The 20,854-nt window shown below is 43.9% G+C and overlaps 1 protein-coding gene across 1 annotated transcript in view; it reads left to right on the plus strand.

Moving 5' to 3' along the window:
- rpgra (retinitis pigmentosa GTPase regulator a) overlaps positions 1 to 20,854 on the plus strand; it is a 97,924-nt gene that overhangs the window by 30,057 nt on the left and 47,013 nt on the right. The window contains exons 2-3 of the mRNA XM_072513887.1: positions 7,886 to 8,011; positions 14,199 to 14,291. Of these exons, the coding sequence (XP_072369988.1) occupies positions 7,886 to 8,011; positions 14,199 to 14,291 (219 nt within the window). The remainder of the gene's footprint in view (positions 1 to 7,885; positions 8,012 to 14,198; positions 14,292 to 20,854) is intronic.

Below are 20,854 nucleotides of genomic sequence, written 5' to 3' on the forward strand. Positions count from 1 at the left end.
GTACTTATTGTATACAAATTTATTCAACTTAATTCAACTTTTTCATGGCTAGTTGTCTTCACTAATGCTGTTTTCCCTAATGCTGTTTTCCCTCCAACTCATCGGTTCATAGGCTGAAATTTCTAAATTTATGGAATTCTCTCCATGTTACTGATAAACGTCAATCTGTATCATTTTTTTGTCGCTGTTTGATTATAAACCAATGAAATGCGATAATCCTGTGTTCTGCGGGAGGCGCAGTGAAGCCTTGGTATTCTGTCGCACTACAAAATAGTTTCTCTTCATAAAGGCAATCCAGGGCTATCTTTGAAATCTGTGATGCCTAATTTTCTTGTTTTCAGGCGAAGATTCAGATAGATTCGTGAGAAGCTGCGAGTACGTTCTGGCAACTTTCATTTCTGTATTTTGAAACTTCATTTTCCATCTGAGTTCACATGCTGTTTGCACATTATTCCTAGGTAATTGCCTCATCTGTGTAGCGAGCTTCCTCCAGTCTCTAATATTATTTTCTGTTATCTTGCATTCTTTATTTAGCTCATGGTTTTTCAAAGTGCGGGTCGTGACACGCTGGTGTCGGGAGGGACGCGGAATGATTGGTGGGCATCCTGCGGTGGTCCCGATCGCAGGAGAAGCGCCCAATGGCCACTATTGGCATTTTTATTGAGAATGGTGGCTACTGCCATCTTCTAAATGAGACGAAATAAGGCTGTGTGCAGTATTCCGGCTAGAAGTGGCAGCAGTGAGCAGGGCACACACCCTGCATGTACACTTCACGTCAAGCGCACCGTATGTATGTGCTTTTGGCACCAAGTCACAGAGGAGAACTTTTCCCATTTTCTAGCTGCTGGCAAGCAATGCAAGGGCACTGAAAAGGAATCATTTTCTTATTAGAAAAAGATGGCCAGAGACACAGATAGGCAGTGTATCTACTGGACAGGATCCCATGATTGAATCTGGTGGAGAGATCTGCTTAGGGGAAGACAGTGCTAGTGTTAGCTCTTTACAAAGCTCTGGGGCCTCTGGTTAACAGCCAAAAAGAAAAAAACTTAACTTGGGAACAAAGCAGTATAAAGATGCTTTCTTGAGGTATGGTTTTGTCAATGTGCCAATGCAAACAATGATGCAAAGCCCAGGTGTGTTTTTTAAAGATAAATTTAGAGTACCCAATTCATTTTTTTTTTTTTCCAATTAAGTTGCAATTTAGCGTGGCGAGTCCACCTGTCTTGCACACCTTTTTGAACCCAGATGTGTTGTATGCAGAGAAGTACTTTGAAATGAGGGCAGGAGTTTTTAGATTTTGAAAGAGATCTGATGGGTGGAAAAATTTATTTTGAGATTGAGATCCCAGAGTCAGTTATTAACTTTCAGTGGACTCCAAATGAAAAGACTATGCTGCTCTACCTTGCCTGTGACAGTACAGTAAAAACACGCCAAAAACACATGAGGGTGTCACCATTCTGAATTAGCATTTCTCAGGATATCCAGTGCTGAGTAAAACAAGCATTTTGTTGCGATTGCTCTTCACGACCTACATGTGCGAGGTTTGAGTTTCCGTTCTCACAAAGATGAAGATGGCACAAAGGAACTGGTTGAACTCTACAGCTGATAGGCGCATTGCCCTCTCCTCCTGTGAACCTGACTGGAGTGAGATCATGAGGACCAAGAAGGCTCCTCTTTCGCATTAAAGATAAGTGAACATGCCATTTGCCACGAAGGCCGGATGGCGAGGGTCCCGAAGGTTGGATGGTGTGGGTCCCAAAGGTCGGCCGCTTGGCAAATGTGGGTCCCTGGTAAAAACAAGTTTGAAAAACACTGCTCTACCTGCTGCACCATTATTTGTCTTCTCTGCAAGTTTGAGCGGATCTGTGTATCTGCCTTAGCTTCTTGATACACCGTTGTCACATTCAAGGACAGGATTGGTGGGCATGCACCAGTGAGGTGTTAACCGTGACATCCCGTGTTGACTTGTGCAGGCATGAGTTTAACAACAACCATTGGTGTTCTGTTCTGTGAACCCATCAACGAGTAGGTTTGCACCAGGGCAGGTTTGAATTCAGCAAGTGGGTGGATAAATACAAAGAGTTCAGATTTTTTTGTCCAAAAGCTGGGGGTCGACTTATATGTGGGATCTACCATTGCTCGAGTATACCTGGTAAAACCTTTTTCTCTCCCCACATCTGCATGTTGCAGCCAAGTCGGTTTAGTTTATGATTGAGCCACTCTAAATATATTTATAAATAGTTATCGGAAAACAAACCCCTTGAGAAAAAGCAGGAAGAAACTACAAATTTATCTAGAAGCATGTATCTAATTTTCTGGTTGTTTTGATGTGGTCTCATATCTCCTAATGCAAAACCTGTGTTTTGATCTTGGTCCACCCTCCCTTCCAGCAGATAGCACCACATCTACCCACTACCCTGTGCTTGAGGACCCAGCCTAGTTCAGGCTTGACATTGTGTATTCTGGCGTGAAGAAGGCACACACAGTGAAAGATTACTGGAGGAAAAGGCAACTGATGGAATGGAAAAAGATATCTATAGCAGATAAACACAGTGAAAGTGTTACAGATACAGAGCACACTAACAAAGGGAGAAATATAACCAGAGAGTAACACAGAGTAAAAATAATTGAACAGATGTGGCAAAATCAACAAAGCGACTCTTCCAAAGTCTAATGTGGATGTGTAAGCCAAGTGCTTCCAAACTGGACATATAAATTGTTGCAGCATTGACATTTTCTTTGTGCTTTTAGGGTGGTTTTAAAAATCAAAGGAATCAGTAAGCAGCATCATTGCAATCTTTCTGACCTCAACCTTGCTGCCAAAGCCTGTCTTGAGCACACCTGATCCCTCTTACCACTTTGTAAAAGAAACAAAGCCCTCAAGAAACCGCTGCCAAATCTTTTTTCGAAGAAACACCTGTTCAACACAATAACACAGGAGAAAGACCTTGTGTTAGGTCAAAATCTATACTATAACCATTTGAGTTTCGATCCAAGTTTCTATAGAGATGAATTGCCTGCTAGACAAGGGTCAGCAGCACAGTTCAACTAATGCTAATTGCTGTATCTTGTATTACAATTGTGTGGTAACCGAAGTGTGCAATTATTTTCTGTGTTTCATTTTAAGGTTTGAAACATCACAGATTGAATGGTGATTCAAAGCCTCATTGCAGCCATGCTTGTCGCAGGGTTGAGTGTATTAATATATAAGGGTACCTAGAATGTGAACATTTACAAAATAGATGGCAAAATTGGTGAAGAATAGTTTCCTTCGAATTACAAAGCTTTTAAAAAATAAATATTTTTATTGGCATTTTGCATTTATTATCCAAACTCTGCAGAATAACACACAAACTCTTCTGGTTCTGGCACTTTTCCTGACTGCATGGAATTAACGTATTCCACAATTTCACCCAGCTCTCGCGGTGCTTCCAGCCCAGCCCATGTTTCCTGTCCTCCCCACATCCGGTATGTCCAGTCCAGCAACGGACTGTTCCATCCTCGAGCTGCCCTCTGGGGGCTTGGAGGTGTATAGCCCTCGGTAGAAGTTTACAAAGGCTCGTTAACCTCTCTTGGGTCTGCTACCATTTCTGTCTCTAACCTGCACTATCACTTTTGCGGCTGCCTGTTTTCTCAGCTGGTGTGCCAGCATGCAGCTGACCTTGGCTTCGTTCTCAAAGGGAGCCCCCTGTGCCTGGCGGAGCTGGTGGACAGCCTTCCTGTGGAGAGCTGTTCACATTCCATCTGCAGCTTTTTCCTCTCCGCCAGCAGTTCTATGGTTGTGGCCATGGAGTACCGCCGATCCACCTCGAGTATGGAGTCGATCAGCCGCTGCTTGGCTGCCCTTTCTTTCTTATCCATAAGGGCTCTAATCACTGCCTTCAGTGCCACCCAGAACATGGAGGGTGAGACCTCCCCATTCTGATTGCATCGACGATGGCTTGGGATATCTTTGTGCAGAATTCCTTATTGGCGAGGAGAGCTGCATCCAGCCTCCATAGGGGATGTTGGGCCTTCAACCTCACGTCCGTGTAGTGTGGCACGAGGTGGAACATTACAATCGTGGAGTATTCCATCTCTGTTGCCCATGGAAGCACCATCTTCCCTACGACAAAGAAGTCTGTGAGTAGGAGGAAAAGGAGAATTTTTTCTCCCTTGGGTGGTTGAACCTCCAGTGTCTCTCCTCCCCCCACCCGGCCAAACTGCTACATACAGGTGTTTAATTCCCGTGCCATACATGACATGTTTCCTGTCCTGGTGTTGGATCCATCCATTATCGGGTCCTGTACGGCTCCGCGCCCCCACGTGCCGTTCCCTGCTCTGATGCTGAGCCTCCCTCACTTCGTCTTTTAAAAAAATAAATTTAGAGTACCCAATTCTTATTTTTTCCACTTAAGGGTAAATTTAGCGTGGCCAATCCACTTACCCTGCACATCTTTAGGTTGTGGGGATGAGACTAGACTCGCGCAGACATGGGGCGAATGTGCAAACTCCACATGGGCAGTGACCCAGGGCCAGGATTGAACCCTGGTCCTCGATGCCGTGAGGCAGCAGTGCTAACCACTGTGTCACTCTGTGGTCACTCCTCCCCTCGCCTTTGCTGGCTTTTTATCTGTGTGGTTTGATTTTTCCCATCCTGGAAAGTGGCAGTGTGGTTAATGGGTGTTTAAACTGGGGGGTTATGAGTACTTTTGGTGCCTGCTTGTTGGGGTTAAAAGGCCACAGTCGTAGTTCTTAGACGAGAGTCACCTTTCATGCAACCGCTCAGCTCACGGCTGTAACCGGAAGTCCACATATTTTGATTGCAATTTAAATTGTTGTAAAAATATTTTATATTTCTGTGCCAAATTCAAAAACCTATTAAAAGGAAATCTTTTCTGGCGATGTGCCATATTGTTCCATATTTAAAAGCATGCTGAGCTGATAGTGGAGCAACATGGATAGCAACTGTGCAGGTGTCCAACTCCTCCCATTCACTGTGGAGAAATATAATCGGGTGATGGAAGGGAATGGTGAACTAAGCTAAAGCACCCCTTTATTTTAAAATGAGCTCTGTAAAATGTGTCCCCTTTTAAGAATCAAAATTCAACACTGGCCACAAAGCAACCTCCGTGCTGCAGGTTGAGATGAGTGAGATAAGAACATAAGAACTAGGTGCAGGAGTAGGCCATCTGGCCCCTCGATCCTGGTCTGCCATTCAATGAGATCATGGCTGATCTTTTGTGGACTCAGCTCCACTTTCCAGCCCGAACACCATAATCCTTTTATTCTTCAAAAAACGATCTATCTTTATCTTAAAAACATTTAATGAAGGAGCCTCTACTGCTTCACTGGGCAAGGAATTCCATAGATTCACAAGCCTTTAGGTGAAGAAGTTCCTCCTAAACTCAGTCCTAATGAATTAAGGGCACCTGACAGTGGCGTACAAGACTGAGCTGTTTTGTTTGATTGAGTTTGTGTAAATCCTCACATCATCAATTAACTCAAAATTCACCCAAAATAAACTGACTATTAACCCTTTGAGAACTGACAAGTATTTCTGCACCAAATTTATTTAACCAAATCTGATTTCTCCCTGACAAAATATCACATGCATTTTGCGAGGCTCTGTGATTTATTCTCAACTATAATTCCTTGTCATGCATTCTATTCTTTATTCATTCAAATAATGAACTCCCTTTAAGCCATCACCTCAAACTCCCTTACAAAATTGAACAGTACTGCTGGAGCGTTATTTACTACGATGATACAGTTATGAAAGGAGTGAAATTTGATGTACAGAAATGGATTTAAATGATCAGTCAGCAAGTAGTTGTTTATCATTTTTATTTTGAATTGTTTATTTGTACATTCTTCAGTTGATAGCAAATATTGTTAATTTGTTGCCAAATGATGAGGTATTCCGATCTAGAATTATGATGTGAAGCTGGTGTCCATCGTCGTTTTAAAAGCCTTTTCTGTTGCTAATTGAGCTGGATTGCATAGGACCAGGTTGAAAGCCAAGGCCCAACTGGTTAATCTGGGTAACTGATGGAAATGAATGTAAGAAGTTGTTGAGATGAGGGCATGAAAGGTCACTCACTGTAAATTACTAGATGAAGAGAGAAATCTGCTTTTTTAATGCCGTTGCAAAATCCTTCACACCTGATGAAGTACTATTGAAAAATAGTCATTGTTGCAATATGGGAAAATGTCCTAACTAATTTGCGCGTGATGAGATTCCACAAACAGTAACTTTAAAAAAATCAGAACTGTTTTAGGACTGTTGCTTAAAGAGTAATTGTTGGCCATGACACCAGAAACATTCCCTGCGTTTCCTTGAATAGTACTGTAGGATTTTTTTCTGTCGATCTCATGTGATCTTGGCTTCAAGGTGAGACTTCGAGCAGTGAAGCACTCCATTAGCAATACACTTAAGAGTTAGATTATGGGGCAGCACGGTGGTGCAGTGGTTAGCACTGCTGCCTCACAGCGTTGAGGACCTGGGTTCAATCCCAGCCCCGAGTCATTGTCCGTGTGGAGTTTACACATTCTCCCCGTGTCTGCGTGGGTCTCGCCCCCACAACCCAAAGATGTGCAGGGTTGTTGGATTGGCCACGCTAAATTGCCCTTTATTGAACAAAAATTATTGGGTACTCTAAATTTTAAAAAAAAGTTAGCTTAGATTATGTGCTCAAATCTCTGAAGAGGGCTTGAAAACATCAACTTCTGAATTAAGCAAGAATATTACCACTGGATGGTGTAGATTTGCTGAGGCAAATTTTCCCTCAAATGATAATGATAATGATAAAATGTTAGACATACACATACAAAATAATAACCTTGCAAGAATGTGTTATCTTAGAATCATACAATCCCTACAGTGCAGAAGTAAGCCATTTGGCCCATCGAGTCTGCACCGACCCTCCGAAAGAGCACCCTACCAAGGCCCAACTCCTTGCCCTATCACCGTAACCCCACCTAGGTTCAATTTAGCATGGCCAATCCACCTAACCTGCACAGCTTTGGACTGTGGGAGGAAACCGGAGAACCTGGAGGAAACCCACATAGACACGAAAAGAATGTGTAAACTCCAGACAGTCACCTGAGATCGGAATCAAATCCGGGTCTCTGGCGCTGTGAGGCAATGCTAACCACTGTGCCACCCTTATAGTGCAGTATGACTTGGAGCACAGAACGTGAATTTCCAAAGGCTGGTTTACTGTTTATATTCACTGGATTGATGTTTGTTGTTATTTTATACTCTGATTTCTGGTGGTCTGTGAGTAATTTAGCGCGCACATTTTTAAAAACAGTAAATCAATTAATGGCCACTGGTCAAATAAGTAGTGCTGGGGGTGTCCATGTCATGTGGTGAGGCAATCGCGTATACCTTGGCTAACAGGCTATGGCTTCAGGTTGGGGGCAGGGGTCCCTCCTGTTTGGGTACCTTATGCTTGCTTAAACAGTAATCGCATTCTGCTACCCAGGGCCTGCCTGACTACACCTAGCAATGTTGTCCCACTTACATTGTATGGTCTCCAGCAAACATCTGCGTCGGGGAACACTGTGGTCACAGAAGGAGCCACCGTTCCCAGTGGCGCTGCAGACCTGATGGAGACAGGACATCCTATCTTGGGTTTTGTGTTCCCGGGCTGACAGTGGCGGCCTCGCTCAATTTTCCAGCCGGTGAGTCGGGCCACCAATTCTGTTTGAAATCCAGGCCATAGATATCTATGTAAATACACATGTATACATTTAGTAGCCCGTTTAGATCAACATTACAAAATTGTCAGTGAGACAGTGTAGGAGCACCTCCAGCAATAGCAGATTCAGGACATTTATACTATACCAGCATTATTATCGATTAAATACTAATAATTCATATAATTTATTTTGTTTTCAGATTCTGGAGCTGTTTTTACATTTGGTAAAAGCAAATTTTCAGACAATGTTCCTAGCAAGTTCTGGCTAAAAAATGACAAAGCTGTCTCTATCAGCTGTGGGGATGAACACACTGCATTCATAACTGGTGAGTCATTAGCCCCAACTTGGAAAATATTTATTTATTTCTCTGTGTGTGAAGGTGAGGCAGAATTTCCTTTTGCTTTGACTGTTCAGCTAGAGTAACAAATAAGCACCACAGAAATAAAAATTTATTGCGTCAGCATCCACTGTAAGAATAAAAATCTACTAAAATATTTTGAAGGTTGGGGCTTGGGTGTGTATTGCAGGGGTTGTGTGCTAAAGGAGATTTCTTGGTTTTCCTGGGACCAGGCAAGGGGGAAGGAGACACGGGCGGGGACGTCCACGCTGGCCGGTTTAAGCCGGCCAGTGAACGGGAGTGAGGTGGGGTGAGGGGCTGCGGCTATCGGAGCCTGGTAGAACAGGTTCCGGTGAGTCTAGCCGGGGTGAAAAGTTGGGGGAAGGAGCTGATGTTGGGGGGAGGAGTTTACAAGAGGAATTGGAGGGGAGGAGTTTTGGGGGGGGGGGGGGTGGTGGCAGTGTCTACAATTCATGGGTGTCATTCACGGTACTCTTTCGGGGATTGGATGGCATTGAATATTAGGGGGGGATTTGGGGGGGTGGACCGTATATGTCAATGGTGACCATAGGCGATTCCTGATTCCTTTTTCTTTTTTCCTTTTTTTTCCACCTTGGGAGGGTTTGTTTGATTTGATGCTTATATTGTCAGGTGGGCAGTTGTTTGGGGTGGTGGGAGAATGGGATCGTTGTTGTTGATAAGGGGATTAACATTGTATTTGTTACCATTTACTGTTTGTTGGTGGGGTGTAAATTCTGAAGAAAATGTGAAAATGGAGAATAAAAATATTTTTTTTAAAAATAAAAAAACTTTGAAGGCAAGCAGGGCAGTACAGTGGCACAGTGGTTAGCACTGCTGCCTCATAGCGCTCGGGATCCAGGTTTGATTCTGGCCTTGGGTGACTGTGTGGTGTTTGCATATTCTCCCCATGTCTGGATAAAAGCAAATTACTGCAGATGCTGGAATCTGAAACGAAAGAGAAAATGCTGGAAAATCTCAGCAGGTCTGGCAGCTGAAGCTTAGACAAAGAGTCTTCGGACTCGAAACGTTAGCTCTTTTCTCTCCCGACAGATGCTGCCAGACCTACTGATATTTTCCAGAATTTTCTCTTTCGCTCCCCATGTCTGCGCGGGTTTCCTCCGGTGCTCGGTTTCCTCCTATAGTCCAAAGATGTGCAGGTGAGGTGGTTTGGCCATCATCAATGCACAGAGTTACGGGGATAGGGTGGGGGAGCGGGCCCAGGTAGAGTGTTGTTTCAGAGGGTTGATGTAGATTCAATCAGCCAAATGTCCTCATTGTGCACTGGAGGGATTGTATTGATAATAGGTCAGAATGATGTATGTGTATATATACATATATATGCAGGTGCACATAAAACTTATTTCACCTTGATTTTCCTCCGACAATATAATTTTTGGGGGAATAAAACCTCACGCACATCATAGAATTTACAATGCAGAAGGAGGCCATTCGGCCCATCTAGTCTGCACCGCCCCTGGAAAGAGTACCCCACTTAAGCCCACACTTCCAATCTATCCACATAACCCAATAACCTCACCTAACCTTTTTGGATGCTAAGGGGAATTTAGCATAGCCAATCCACCTATCCTGCACATCTTTGGACATGGTACTTGCTGTCCATCCTGGAGTCTGACCACGCTAGTTTTTGTTAACTATGCATGAGAGTGAACTTTTGGTGGCGGCCATGGTGTGAGTGGCTGCGCATTTGGCAGCTCCCACTCGAGGCTGTTTGTTTGGATCTTTTCCCCGCTTGTAGGGTGGATTTTGTAGAAAAGAGGTAGAATTGGCTGGAGAAAAGTTTAACTCCGCTTGTGGATGGATCCACGGACCAGAAGTGGGTCGAGAAGAAGGGAGCAGTTGGAGCAAGGGAATCTTCGAGGGCCACAAGACAAGATGGCAGAGGGTAAAGGGTCTGCCTTGCCTGCCCAGTCGGCTCCGATTTGTGGGAACCACAGATTTGTTCTTGGGGAGCTGGACTCAGGGTTCCAGGGGTGGCAGAGGGCGGGGATTGAGCGGTTTGGGGACCTGTTTGTGGGGGGCAGCTTTTCGAGCTGAGAGGGGTTGGTAGAGGAGTATGAGCTGCCCAGCAGGAATGGGTTCCGGTACTTACAGGTTCGGGATTTTGTGAGGAAGCACGTGCCATCCTTTCCTGACCTGCCGCCCCCGGGATTGCAGGATAAAGTGAAGTTGAAGACGGGGGCTGGTGAGGACAGGGTGTCGGAGATTTATAAAGAGTTTGTGGACTGGGAGGCGCCACGAGAGGAGAAGTGAAGCGGAAGTGGGAGGAAGAGCTGGGAAGAGTGCTGGAGGCTGCGTTATGGGAGGAGGCTTTGAGAAGGGTGAATGCATCCTCTTCGTCCGCTAAGCTTAGCCTCATCCAATTTAAAGTCGTTCACAGGGTGCATATGACTGTAGCCAAAATGAGCAGGTTTTTTGAGGGGGTGGAGGATAAGTGTGGCTGGTGCGCAGGGGGGCCCGTGAACAATGTCCACATGCTTTGGGCCTGTCCGAAGCTGGAGGGATTCTGGCAGCTGTTCGCTGACATGATATCTGAGGTGCTGAGGGTGAAGGTGGTCCTGAGTCCAGAAGTGGCAATCTTTGGATTGTTGGAAGACCCGGGAGTCCAGGGGGTGTGAGAGGCCAACATTTTGGCCTTTGCCTCTTTGGTAGCCCAGAGACGGATCTTGTTGTGGTGGAGTGACTCGGGGCTGCCGGGCCCGGGTGTGTGGGTGAGCGACCTCGTGGAATTCCTCAGTTTGGAAAAGTGGATTGAGGGTAACAGAAGGGAGGGTGGGGAGCTGGGGTGTTGGTTATTTATTTGTTGTAAGATTTCCTGTTGTTCTCTTTGGTCTGTTTATGTTTGATGAATGTGTGTGTATGTATAATATATATGTATAAATACCTTAATAAAAACATTTTTTTAAAGACTATGCATGAGAGTGTGGTACACTGCTGGAGGAATGAACAAAACACTGTTGTAAGTTCTGTGGGAATTTTAATCTTTGAGTTACATTTCGAAATTTACTTGAGAATTTTCACTATTCAATAAATCAGCCAGTCAGTATTAGATTGCAACCAATGTGGTGGGATATTGTGTTTTAATAAGAGTTTAAGGTGGGATATAGCATTACTCGTTATACTGCAAAAGCATATAACCATGACAACTAGTGGGCAGCGACCTGAACAGGCAGGATGGCACGGTGGTACAATGGCTAGCACTGCTGCCTCACAGCACCAGGGACCTGGGTTCGATTCCCATCTTGGGTGACTGTCTGTTTGGAGTTTTCACGTTCCCCGAGTGTCTGCGTAGATTTCCTCTGGGTGCGCAAGTTTCCTCCGGGTGCTCCAGTTTCCTCCCACAGTTCAAGGATGTGGAAATTTAGGCGGATTGATCAGGCTAAATTGTCCTTAAGCATCTAAAGGTTAGACGGGGTTGCCTGGGTGGGGGTGCTCTTTCGGAGGGTTGGTGCAGACTTAATGGGCCAAATGGCCTCCTTTTGCACTGTAGGGATTCTATGAGAGATTCTATGTACAAACAGCTCATTGTCGCTTCACTTTTTCTCTTAGTACTCACATCGTGTTGCCTTCTGGTATCCTTCCGAAAGGTTTTCTTCAGAGCTTTGTCCATCACCTCTTGCAGCGAACCCTCCCAAAGTGTTCTCTTTTTCAGGGCTGGATGCCTGGATGGATTATTGAAAAAGCCTTTTAGTCCTGGCTTCAAAGTCTTTTATCTAATCTCTGGGTTAAACATCCTGTCTTTTTATGTCATTCACCTCCCATTACTCTTTTGGACCTTGTGTTTGATTCATATGACCATATTTGGTCATTCTTACTTCATTTCTTCCTTATCACCTCTCAAGCTGTCTGTTTAGACTAATTTTATACTCCCATAGCATCCCACAATTTGTGAGACCTGCTAATAAACATTTATAATGGCCGTTCAGTACAGCTGTTCTGTGCTCATGTCAGGCTGGTGAACCAGACACATTTAATGTTTCCACATACTACTATATACATACAAACCCTATTCTTAATTTCTAATTATTTCCAATTTCTAACAATTCACATAATAGCACAAGAAAGTAGGAGATGAGAATATTGCTTCCACTGATTGTATAAAAGGCAATATAAAAAATGAAATGCCTATGAAATTTATATCTTTCCTGAATGGTTAGTCATCTAGACTTTCAACACAAAGAAAATCTCATTGGAATGAATGGCACCTAAATTGTATCCATTGTCATACTTGTAATGCTTACTGTAGAACTATTATCTTTCATCATTTGGCAGTTAACAGCAGTGCTAAATGAACAGAATGTTCCCCCAGTTAAATATTGGGAAGACTGAAGCCATTGTTTTCGATCCTCACTTCAGACTAGCTCGCTATGAATTCTATTCCTCTCCCAAGGCGACTGTGATATTAAGACAGCATCTTTGCAATCTCGGTCGGTTTTACATTTAATTCCGAGATGAGCTTCTAATCTCATATTTGCACCATCGCTAAGACTATCTATTTTCAACTCCGTATCATCGCTCAACTTGCCCCTCAGCTTCTGCTAAAACTCTCATGTCTGCCTTTGTATGCTCTAGATTCAACCATTCCAACGCACTCCTGGCATGTCTCTCACATTCTACCTTCTTGAGGTAATCCAAATCTCGATTGCCTTTCTCTTAACTTGCAACAGGCCCCATTCCCCTATTAACTCTGTGCTGACAGACCTGTATTGACTCCCGATCAAACAACGTCCTGATATTAAAATTCTCATCCTCCCTTTCCAATCCCTCCATGGCCTCACCTATACTTATCTCTGTAATCTCTTCCAGCCTCAAAATCCACCTATGCTCTTCTAATTCTGGTCTTTTATGCAAATCCAGATGAACCTTCAGTTGCCTGGGTCGCAAGCACTGTAATACCCTCCCTACACCTCTGTACCTCTATCACAGTTTCCTTTTTTAGACACTCCTTAAAACTTAACTGTTTTGCCAAATTTTTGGTCATCTGACCTAATGTCCCTCCATATGATTCTGTGCCATATTTTGTTTTGTGATGCTTTTGTGAAGCGTCTTTGAATGTCTAAGTAAAGGTGCCATATAAATATCGGTTACTGTTCCGCTGAAAGCAGTAGGCAATAATGCTGCAAGTGAAGCCTTAGCTTGTTTCCCAAGTCTATGTTGAATGACACATACAAAATACTGCAGATGCTGGAAATCTGAAATAAGATCAGAAAATGCTGGAAATGCTCAGCAAGGCAGGCAGCATCTTTGGGCAGAGAAACAGAGCTAACTTTCAGGTAGATGACATAGTAGCAGAAATGCTGCAAAAGAGACAATTGAGACATCAAGGAGGAGATTTACCACGCAATAAGTTTTTTTTTCTAATTTTGCAATCATTTTAATTTCTTTTCTCTTTTAAGATGCTCCTTAACGCCTACATTTTCTGATAATTTACCCTAATATCTACCTTATATGCCTCAGTGCCAAATTGTGCATGTTAATCCTCCTGTGATTCTGCTTAGTTCATTTTATGACGTTAAAGGTGCTGACGAAGTGGAAGGTTTTGTTGTTGTGGATCAGGTGTGGGGTGGAATGTTTTCCTTGAATCTTTGGGCTCGAGGCTTTTTCCTTGTGTATGTATTTTAAAATTGTTAACTCTTTCTTTACCATCACCAATTATTTATATCTGAAAACCTATTAACCAGATTATTTCAAGAAAAGAAAATACTCTTGCAGCTGGATATTTGGTCATGATCATTGGATGAATATTTTACTCCCAGGCTGCCACCACTAATGCTCATCATTAGTTACTCTGGCATGATTTTTCCTATTCCAGCCTTGCACAAAAGGATCCTGTTAGATGTATTTGAACTCAGCATTTCATTGCAGAAGATCTGAAGGGATTAGGGAAGGGCTGCAGCTCCAGTATACTATGTAATTTTGTGAGCTTCAATTCGGGGATGTTAAATAACACAACAAATTTGAGACGGTAAGATCAAAACAGGAAATTAGATGAGTTTATTTTGGGGAACATTATAACCGTTGAACAATACCTGCCTTCATTCATCAATTAATTCAGACATGGTCATGTGTTCAGAGATGTGCATATGTGAAGTATGGAATCAAGAGACACATGAAGCATATTTACTTTTTTTAACAGAAAATGGCAAGTTATATATCTTCGGGAGCAACAATTGGGGTCAGCTAGGTTTGGGAACAAAGAACACCATCAACAAGCCCACTTGTGTAAAAGGTAAGGCTTTTTGCCCGGACCCTCCTTTGCATCCTTATAGCATCCAGAGTTCTTGGATTCCATAGCTTTTAATTGATTTGACAGAAACAATGAAATATGAAGCTCGGGGAGTTCCTGACTGTAATTTATGTTTTCTAAAAACAATATGGCAGAAGTATTACAGCACATTTATTCTGACTTTTCTTGTATGGAAAATTTTCCAATACTGTCATTATACTTGTTTTCTATATTTAGTAATATCAAAATATGAGAAATTAAGCTTAAATTTATGTTTTAATATTGTTAGGATCTGGGGCGGGATTCTCTCGGGCCAGGCCGGAGAAACCCCGCGACCGGTGCGAATTGCGTCACGCTGCCCTGATGACGGCACGCGATTCTCCGCAGAACGGAGAATTGGCCCTGGCGTGGTTGGCACGCCGCCGGTCGGGGGCTGCTCTACCCGGCCGGCCGCCGATTCTCAGCCCGGGATGGGCCGAGCGGCCATCGTGAAAACGACGAGTCCCGCCGGCGCCGTTCACACCTGCTCACAGCCGGCGGGAACTCGGCATGGAAGGGTCGGGGGCGGCCTGTTTGGGTGAGGGGGCGGGAGGGCGGTTCCGACCCCGGGGGGGGGGCCTCCAATGTGGCCTGGCACGCGATCGGGCCCCACCGATTAGCGGGCCGGCCTCTCTGCCTGGGGGCCTCGTTTTTTGCGTGCCAGCACCTCTAGCCCTGCTCCATGTTTCGTTGGGGCCGGCGCGTTGAAGGAAGGCACTGCGCATGCGCGCGTTGGCACCGGCGCCACTACGCAGGTGCGTGTTGGCGCTGGTGCCACTGCGCATGCGCGGATCCCGCGGCGTCCAGTTCGCGCCAGGATCAGCAGCTGGAGCAGCGTGAACCGCTTCAGTGCCGTGCTGGCCCCCTGTAGGGGCCAGAATTAGTTGTGGGGTCGGCCCATTCAGGCCGTCGTAAAACGCGATGGCATTTACGACGTCGTGGACACTTTGCCGTGGGATTAGAGAATCCCGCCCCAGGTTATAGAAGAGAAAATTTGAAATCCCAGATATTCACCAAGTGAATAAAGCCACAAGATTCCATGGTTCAAAAAACAAACCGAAGAATATTTATCGTATGTGAGTCAACAAAGCAAGCAGTCTATACTATCTATCCTACATTCTAGCATCCAGAACTAACATGTGTTATACAAGAATTAAATGGCAGCTAAAACCAAAGGAAATCCTATGAATGTTCCTAGCAACCCACCCAGACATCAGTGATCACTGTGAATCACAACGCCCTTCCAACTCTGCCTTTCTCATGAGGGATTTCAGCTCCTCTTCTTCAAAGATTTAGCCTCTGATTTCCCTTCAGCAACAGCTTGAGCTGAGCCTGGAGGCCCTCTTTATTTCTACATGAATTGTCAGGCAACAGGACTCAGAATGCCCCACCCACTGTTCACACTGAGCTGCTCAATCTCTCTTCCCAAGACTGCATCCCACTGGGTTATCCAGGCTACACTCCAGCAATTAATCACCAGCACGATCCCATCTGCACTGAACAGACGATCGTGCTCCGTTTTCTTAACCCCAACTCCGAGCTTCATAGAGCTGGCATTTCTTTAGCTTCACAGAGCAAGCACCTTAGGGGCAGCACGGTAGCATTGTGGATAGCACAATTGCTTCACAGATCCAGGGTCCCAGGTTCGATTCCGGCTTGGGTCACTGTCTGTACGGAGTCTGCACATCCTCCCCGTGTGTGCGTGGGTTTCCTCCGGGTGCTCCGGTTTCCTCCCACAGTCCAAAGATGTGCAGGTTAGGTGGATTGGCCATGATAAATTGCCCTTAGTGTCCAAAATTGCCCTTAGTGTTGGGTGAGGTTACTGGGTTATGGGGATAGGGTGGAGGTGTTGACCTTGGGTAGGGTGCTCTTTCCAAGAGCCGGTGCAGACCTGATGGGCCAAATGGCCTCCTTCTGCACTGTAAATTCTATGATTCAGCTTCATGGAGCAGACACCGCTCCCAGGCTTTTCCTGTGCCCCATATCCTCAGTCGCACTGCTGCCATCTTCTGCGAAATCGTGTCATGTAGTCTCTCTCTTTACACTGCATACTAGGTTTTTTTGGGCCATCTCCCCCTGTGGGAGATGGCCAAGTCCTTCAGCTTCTGTTCTGAAGCAGGGTCTGGAGGCTGATGCTTTCCGACTCCTGCTGGAACTGAATGCAGTGTGACTGAGGCTCTCTACGTCTGCGGCAAAAAATTGCTCCAAGCCATCCCCAAGCGACTCATGGGAGATCTGGAAATGGAGCATGTGTTGGCTGTCTCTCTGCTGCACTTAGCACATGCCCCTAGCATGCTGGGAGCTGTAGTCTTTAACCTCCACCCTGAAAAGAGACAGAAGCAATTTAAAGAGATGGGTTCCCTCACAATATGTCAATACCCACCATTTTTATGTCAACACTTTGATTCGCTCCTGCCAGCAGTGAGATAATACAAGCATCATATTTCATCATTGTGTAATTACTGCTCAGAGCGTTCTCCAGAGATAATCCACGTTTGGAAAGATATGTAACGGTAAGTCTGGGTATTTTCACAGTTCGGGCATGAGAGATCACAAATTAGGGAATGCACAAAGGTTCTGCAAAAACCTTTGCAGAATTAATATCTGATATTAATGATTCCCAACATTGTCTGATTGCATAGGGTTTAATATGATGGCAATAATGTAGTGACCATAACATAAAGCTTAATATGAGCTGGCATATACCGCTGCCGCAGAAAAAGAAAAGTGAATGAGTTAGAATTCTGTACTGTAGTACCTTTTGTAAGGAAAGGCTTAATTAGATTTTCCTGAAGTCTACTAATGATATTGATTTCTCTGGATATTAATAAGTAACTTAATCATTTCATCTTCGGCTATTAATCAAGTCTAAATCAATTTAATAATGTGACTGTTCCGTTGAGCCGAGACTGACCCTGCAGTGATCGGCCGTTTCAGGATTAAATAAATGGGGAATTAAAAACATGCCATTGCATTCTGACTCCTAAAGTTTTAGAAAACTTCAGCCATTTGAAATAACGTGGAAAACAGCTTGTTCTGAAAAAGGAATTATCTGGGTGTACATCATCCAACTTAATTGACATTAATTATACAGAAACAAAGGTTTTATTTGGTGGAACAGATTATATGGAAAAAGAGTGAAACAATGGATGAGACAAGAAAGTGAATTATACTTGTTAGCTGACCAAAAATGGGCTTGTTAATCAAGGAAAACAAAAGTTATTGGTCTATATGTGGACTTGCATTTTAACTTTTATACAAGTAATGCAGAATTGTCACATGGGAGTGAAAAATTTATCACACAGGCAATTTGCAATGAGTATTTTGATTTGTAGGCACCTAAGATACAGATCTCAGCAGTATAACATATTTGGATCTCCAACCAAACCCATTATTTGTGGTTGTAAGTATTACCGTTTAAGAACATGTTTAAGTACTGTTACAAGTACTGTGCAGTATCATTAATGAAGAAATGACACATGACGTCAATGGCTGAGCACGTTTGTGGAATAAATAATAAATAAGAATGTCATCTCCAACACTTTTGTGTCCTGGGCATGCCCCCAGATGCTTTGCAGCCAATGAATTGTATTTGAAGCGTAGCTACATGAGCAAATCCTTGGTCTCACACGTAGTACAGAGAGGCATGACCAATTTTAGTTGTATTGGGTTGAGGAATAAATCTTGGTCAGGACATTGGGAAACATTATTTTCTTCAAATAATGGCATAGGACCCTTTTATGTCCACTAAAGGGACAAACAGAATTTGGCTTAACATTTTAGCTGAGAGATTCCTTCAAACAATAAAGCCCTAGTCTCTAAATTGCACCAAAATGTCAGGTCAGAATGTTTGTGCATGCCTATAATGGGGCTTGAATTCGGAACTTCTGACTCAAATGAAAACGCCACCACTGATCCCAGCTGACATTGTTACGCAGCATTGAAAGGCAAGGAAACACCATAAACAGGTGAGGTGGTGGAAATCCAGCAAACTTGTGTCCAGGACAAATGAAGGAAATTGTAAGTCATAAGCATGGAGAGTTCCAACAACATTCCAACAAAATAAACACAGGTTAAAGACCCTGAATTAACTACTAAAGCAAAACAAAAAAGAAGTTGATTAAGAGGGTTGTTGCAGACACAATGGGCCGAATGGCCTCCTTCTACACTAGGGATTCTATGATTTCTATGATTCTAAATTCTAGAGGAAGGTGAAGAACACGACTATGGAGAATTTGGGACACCGCATGAAATGGTTAAAACAAGGCTGACAGCTGGAACCAATGAGGGAGACACTAAGTAACATGACTAGATGGCAAACATAACAAGAATTTGTATTCATTTGAATGGCTTTAATAAAATGTCTCCAGGTGCTTCAAAGGAGAGTGAATGGATCTTTAACACCAAGCCGCATGAATTGAGAACAGAAAACCAAAAGCTTGATCAGAGTGGTCATTATTATGGTAGGAATGAGAGGTTGAGAAGTTTTAAGAAGGGCATTCCCGAGTTGGGGTGGGACAGCTGAAGGCATAGCCTTCAATAGTGGAGCAATTAAAATTGGGGGTGTGCAAGAGGCCAGAACTGGAGGAGTGCAGATTTCTCAAGAGTTGCAGCAATAGGGAGGGCTGAGGTCTCTGAAGAATTTGAAAAGAAGAATAGAATTTATAAATTGCAAATGTTACTGGACCAGTAGTGAGTCTAAGTCAGCAAGTACAGGAGTGATGGGTGATCAAGACTTGACTCGAGTTCCAATGTGGGCAGGAGAGATTTGGATGAACTCAAACTTAAAGAGAGTAAAGGATGTGAGACTGGCTGAAGGGTATTGTAATACTTAATTCCAGAGGTAACAACGCTTGGATGGGGGTTTCAGCAGCAGAAAAGCTGAGGCAGGAGCAAAGTTGGGTCTGGTGGAAGTAGTCAGTCTTTGTGATGACGCAGTTGCATGGTCAGAACTCACCTCCAAGTCAACTCTGTTACCGAGATTGTGAATGGTCTGGTTCAACCCCAAGCAGTTGCCGAGGGAAGGAGTTTGTGGCAGAGACCAAATATGACAATATGATATCGTTGCTATATTTATTTGGTTATAAATTTGGCCGTCAATATGGTCGCCTTCCTTAATCCTAATTATGTTTACTTTCAGAGTCGCCAGGTATCTCTCGATACCGCCACAAGGTTCAAACCCGAAAACCGATCAAAGAGCCAATACACCAGTTAGTTAGTTCAAAGTCAATACTATTTATTTACACACATAGTAAGATCTACTCATGCACAACAGTACTAAAACTAAACTATCTCTAACGCTGACGCCTATACTTAACTTCGGGTGCCCACTCAGTCAGAGGAACAATGGCTGTTGTTCGAATCTGAGGCTGTTGGGTTCGAAGAGATACAGGAGAACAGCTAAGGTTGTCCGTCTGGTAGCGAGCGTTGACCTTGAACTTACTTGATGCTGGTGGATGGGTCTCTCCGCTTGAGAGCCAAATCCAAGAGAACGAATCGCTCGTGGGGGTTTCTTCTTATACTTGGAGGGGCTTTGCGCGCTTTTAGGCGGGCCTTAAACTTGGTCCCAATTAATTGGGCAGCTTCTCGATCATTGTTATCGATCTTAACCAATAAAGGGGTGGGTGCCCTGATGGCTGGGCGTGTCTTCGGTGGCCGTTGGCCTTGCTTTGTTTGTGTCTTTCGGTTGGGGTACTGGCGCCGGGATGTCTGCGACAGTATCAACTACCTGAGTGTTAGTCCTTTGTTCCTCGGAGATGGGCCATCAATATGTTAATCGACCCAGAGTTTCGATTCCGCCTGGTAACTTCCCAAATATACATTCAGGCTCTGTGCCTGCTTGTTGTCCAGTATTGTCCACATTTCCCTACATTCTCTGTGAGCGTCCATTTTGTATTCTGGAAGTGGCCATCCCAGATGGCTACAATATTCCTTGAGTATTATTAAAAAGGGTAAGATGTATTAGAAAGTAATTGAGACCTATTAATGGTGCAAAAGGGGTTTAAATTGACCTAGAAGTATTCGTTAGTGGAGATGAGTTGTTTGCCATCCATCACAGGATCTAGAATGACAATCATATCATTTGCATGAATGTCACAGATGGCCTTAAAGCACTCAAAACCAGTCAACCCCTAGGAATGAATGCTGTCATTGTGGGGATGTTCAGTGGGAACAACATTTGTAAACTACTAGCAATTATCAGGAAGGAGTTACTGAATACTGAACTGGAAACAAGCCAATGTGATGCCTCTTTTTATGAAAGGCAATGAATAAGTGAGCCTTGCGATGGTTTCAGGCAAAATAATGGAGTTGATATGAATAATCTATTATATGGCACAGTTTCAGAAAGGAGAGATCATCCTCTACTTTTTTAAGGATACAACAATTCGGGTTAGTTTTGGAAAGTCTTCTGGTATTGTAACCCTAGACTTTTGGAAAGTATTTTATAATATAACTGGAGAGAAAGAGGAAACAACAGATGAGTTGACAGTTTTTTTTTTGCAAGAGTAAAGGTAGCAATTTGAAGG

This window comes from Scyliorhinus torazame, chromosome 8, assembly GCF_047496885.1.
Source record: "Scyliorhinus torazame isolate Kashiwa2021f chromosome 8, sScyTor2.1, whole genome shotgun sequence".
Classification (NCBI taxonomy): domain Eukaryota; kingdom Metazoa; phylum Chordata; class Chondrichthyes; order Carcharhiniformes; family Scyliorhinidae; genus Scyliorhinus; species Scyliorhinus torazame.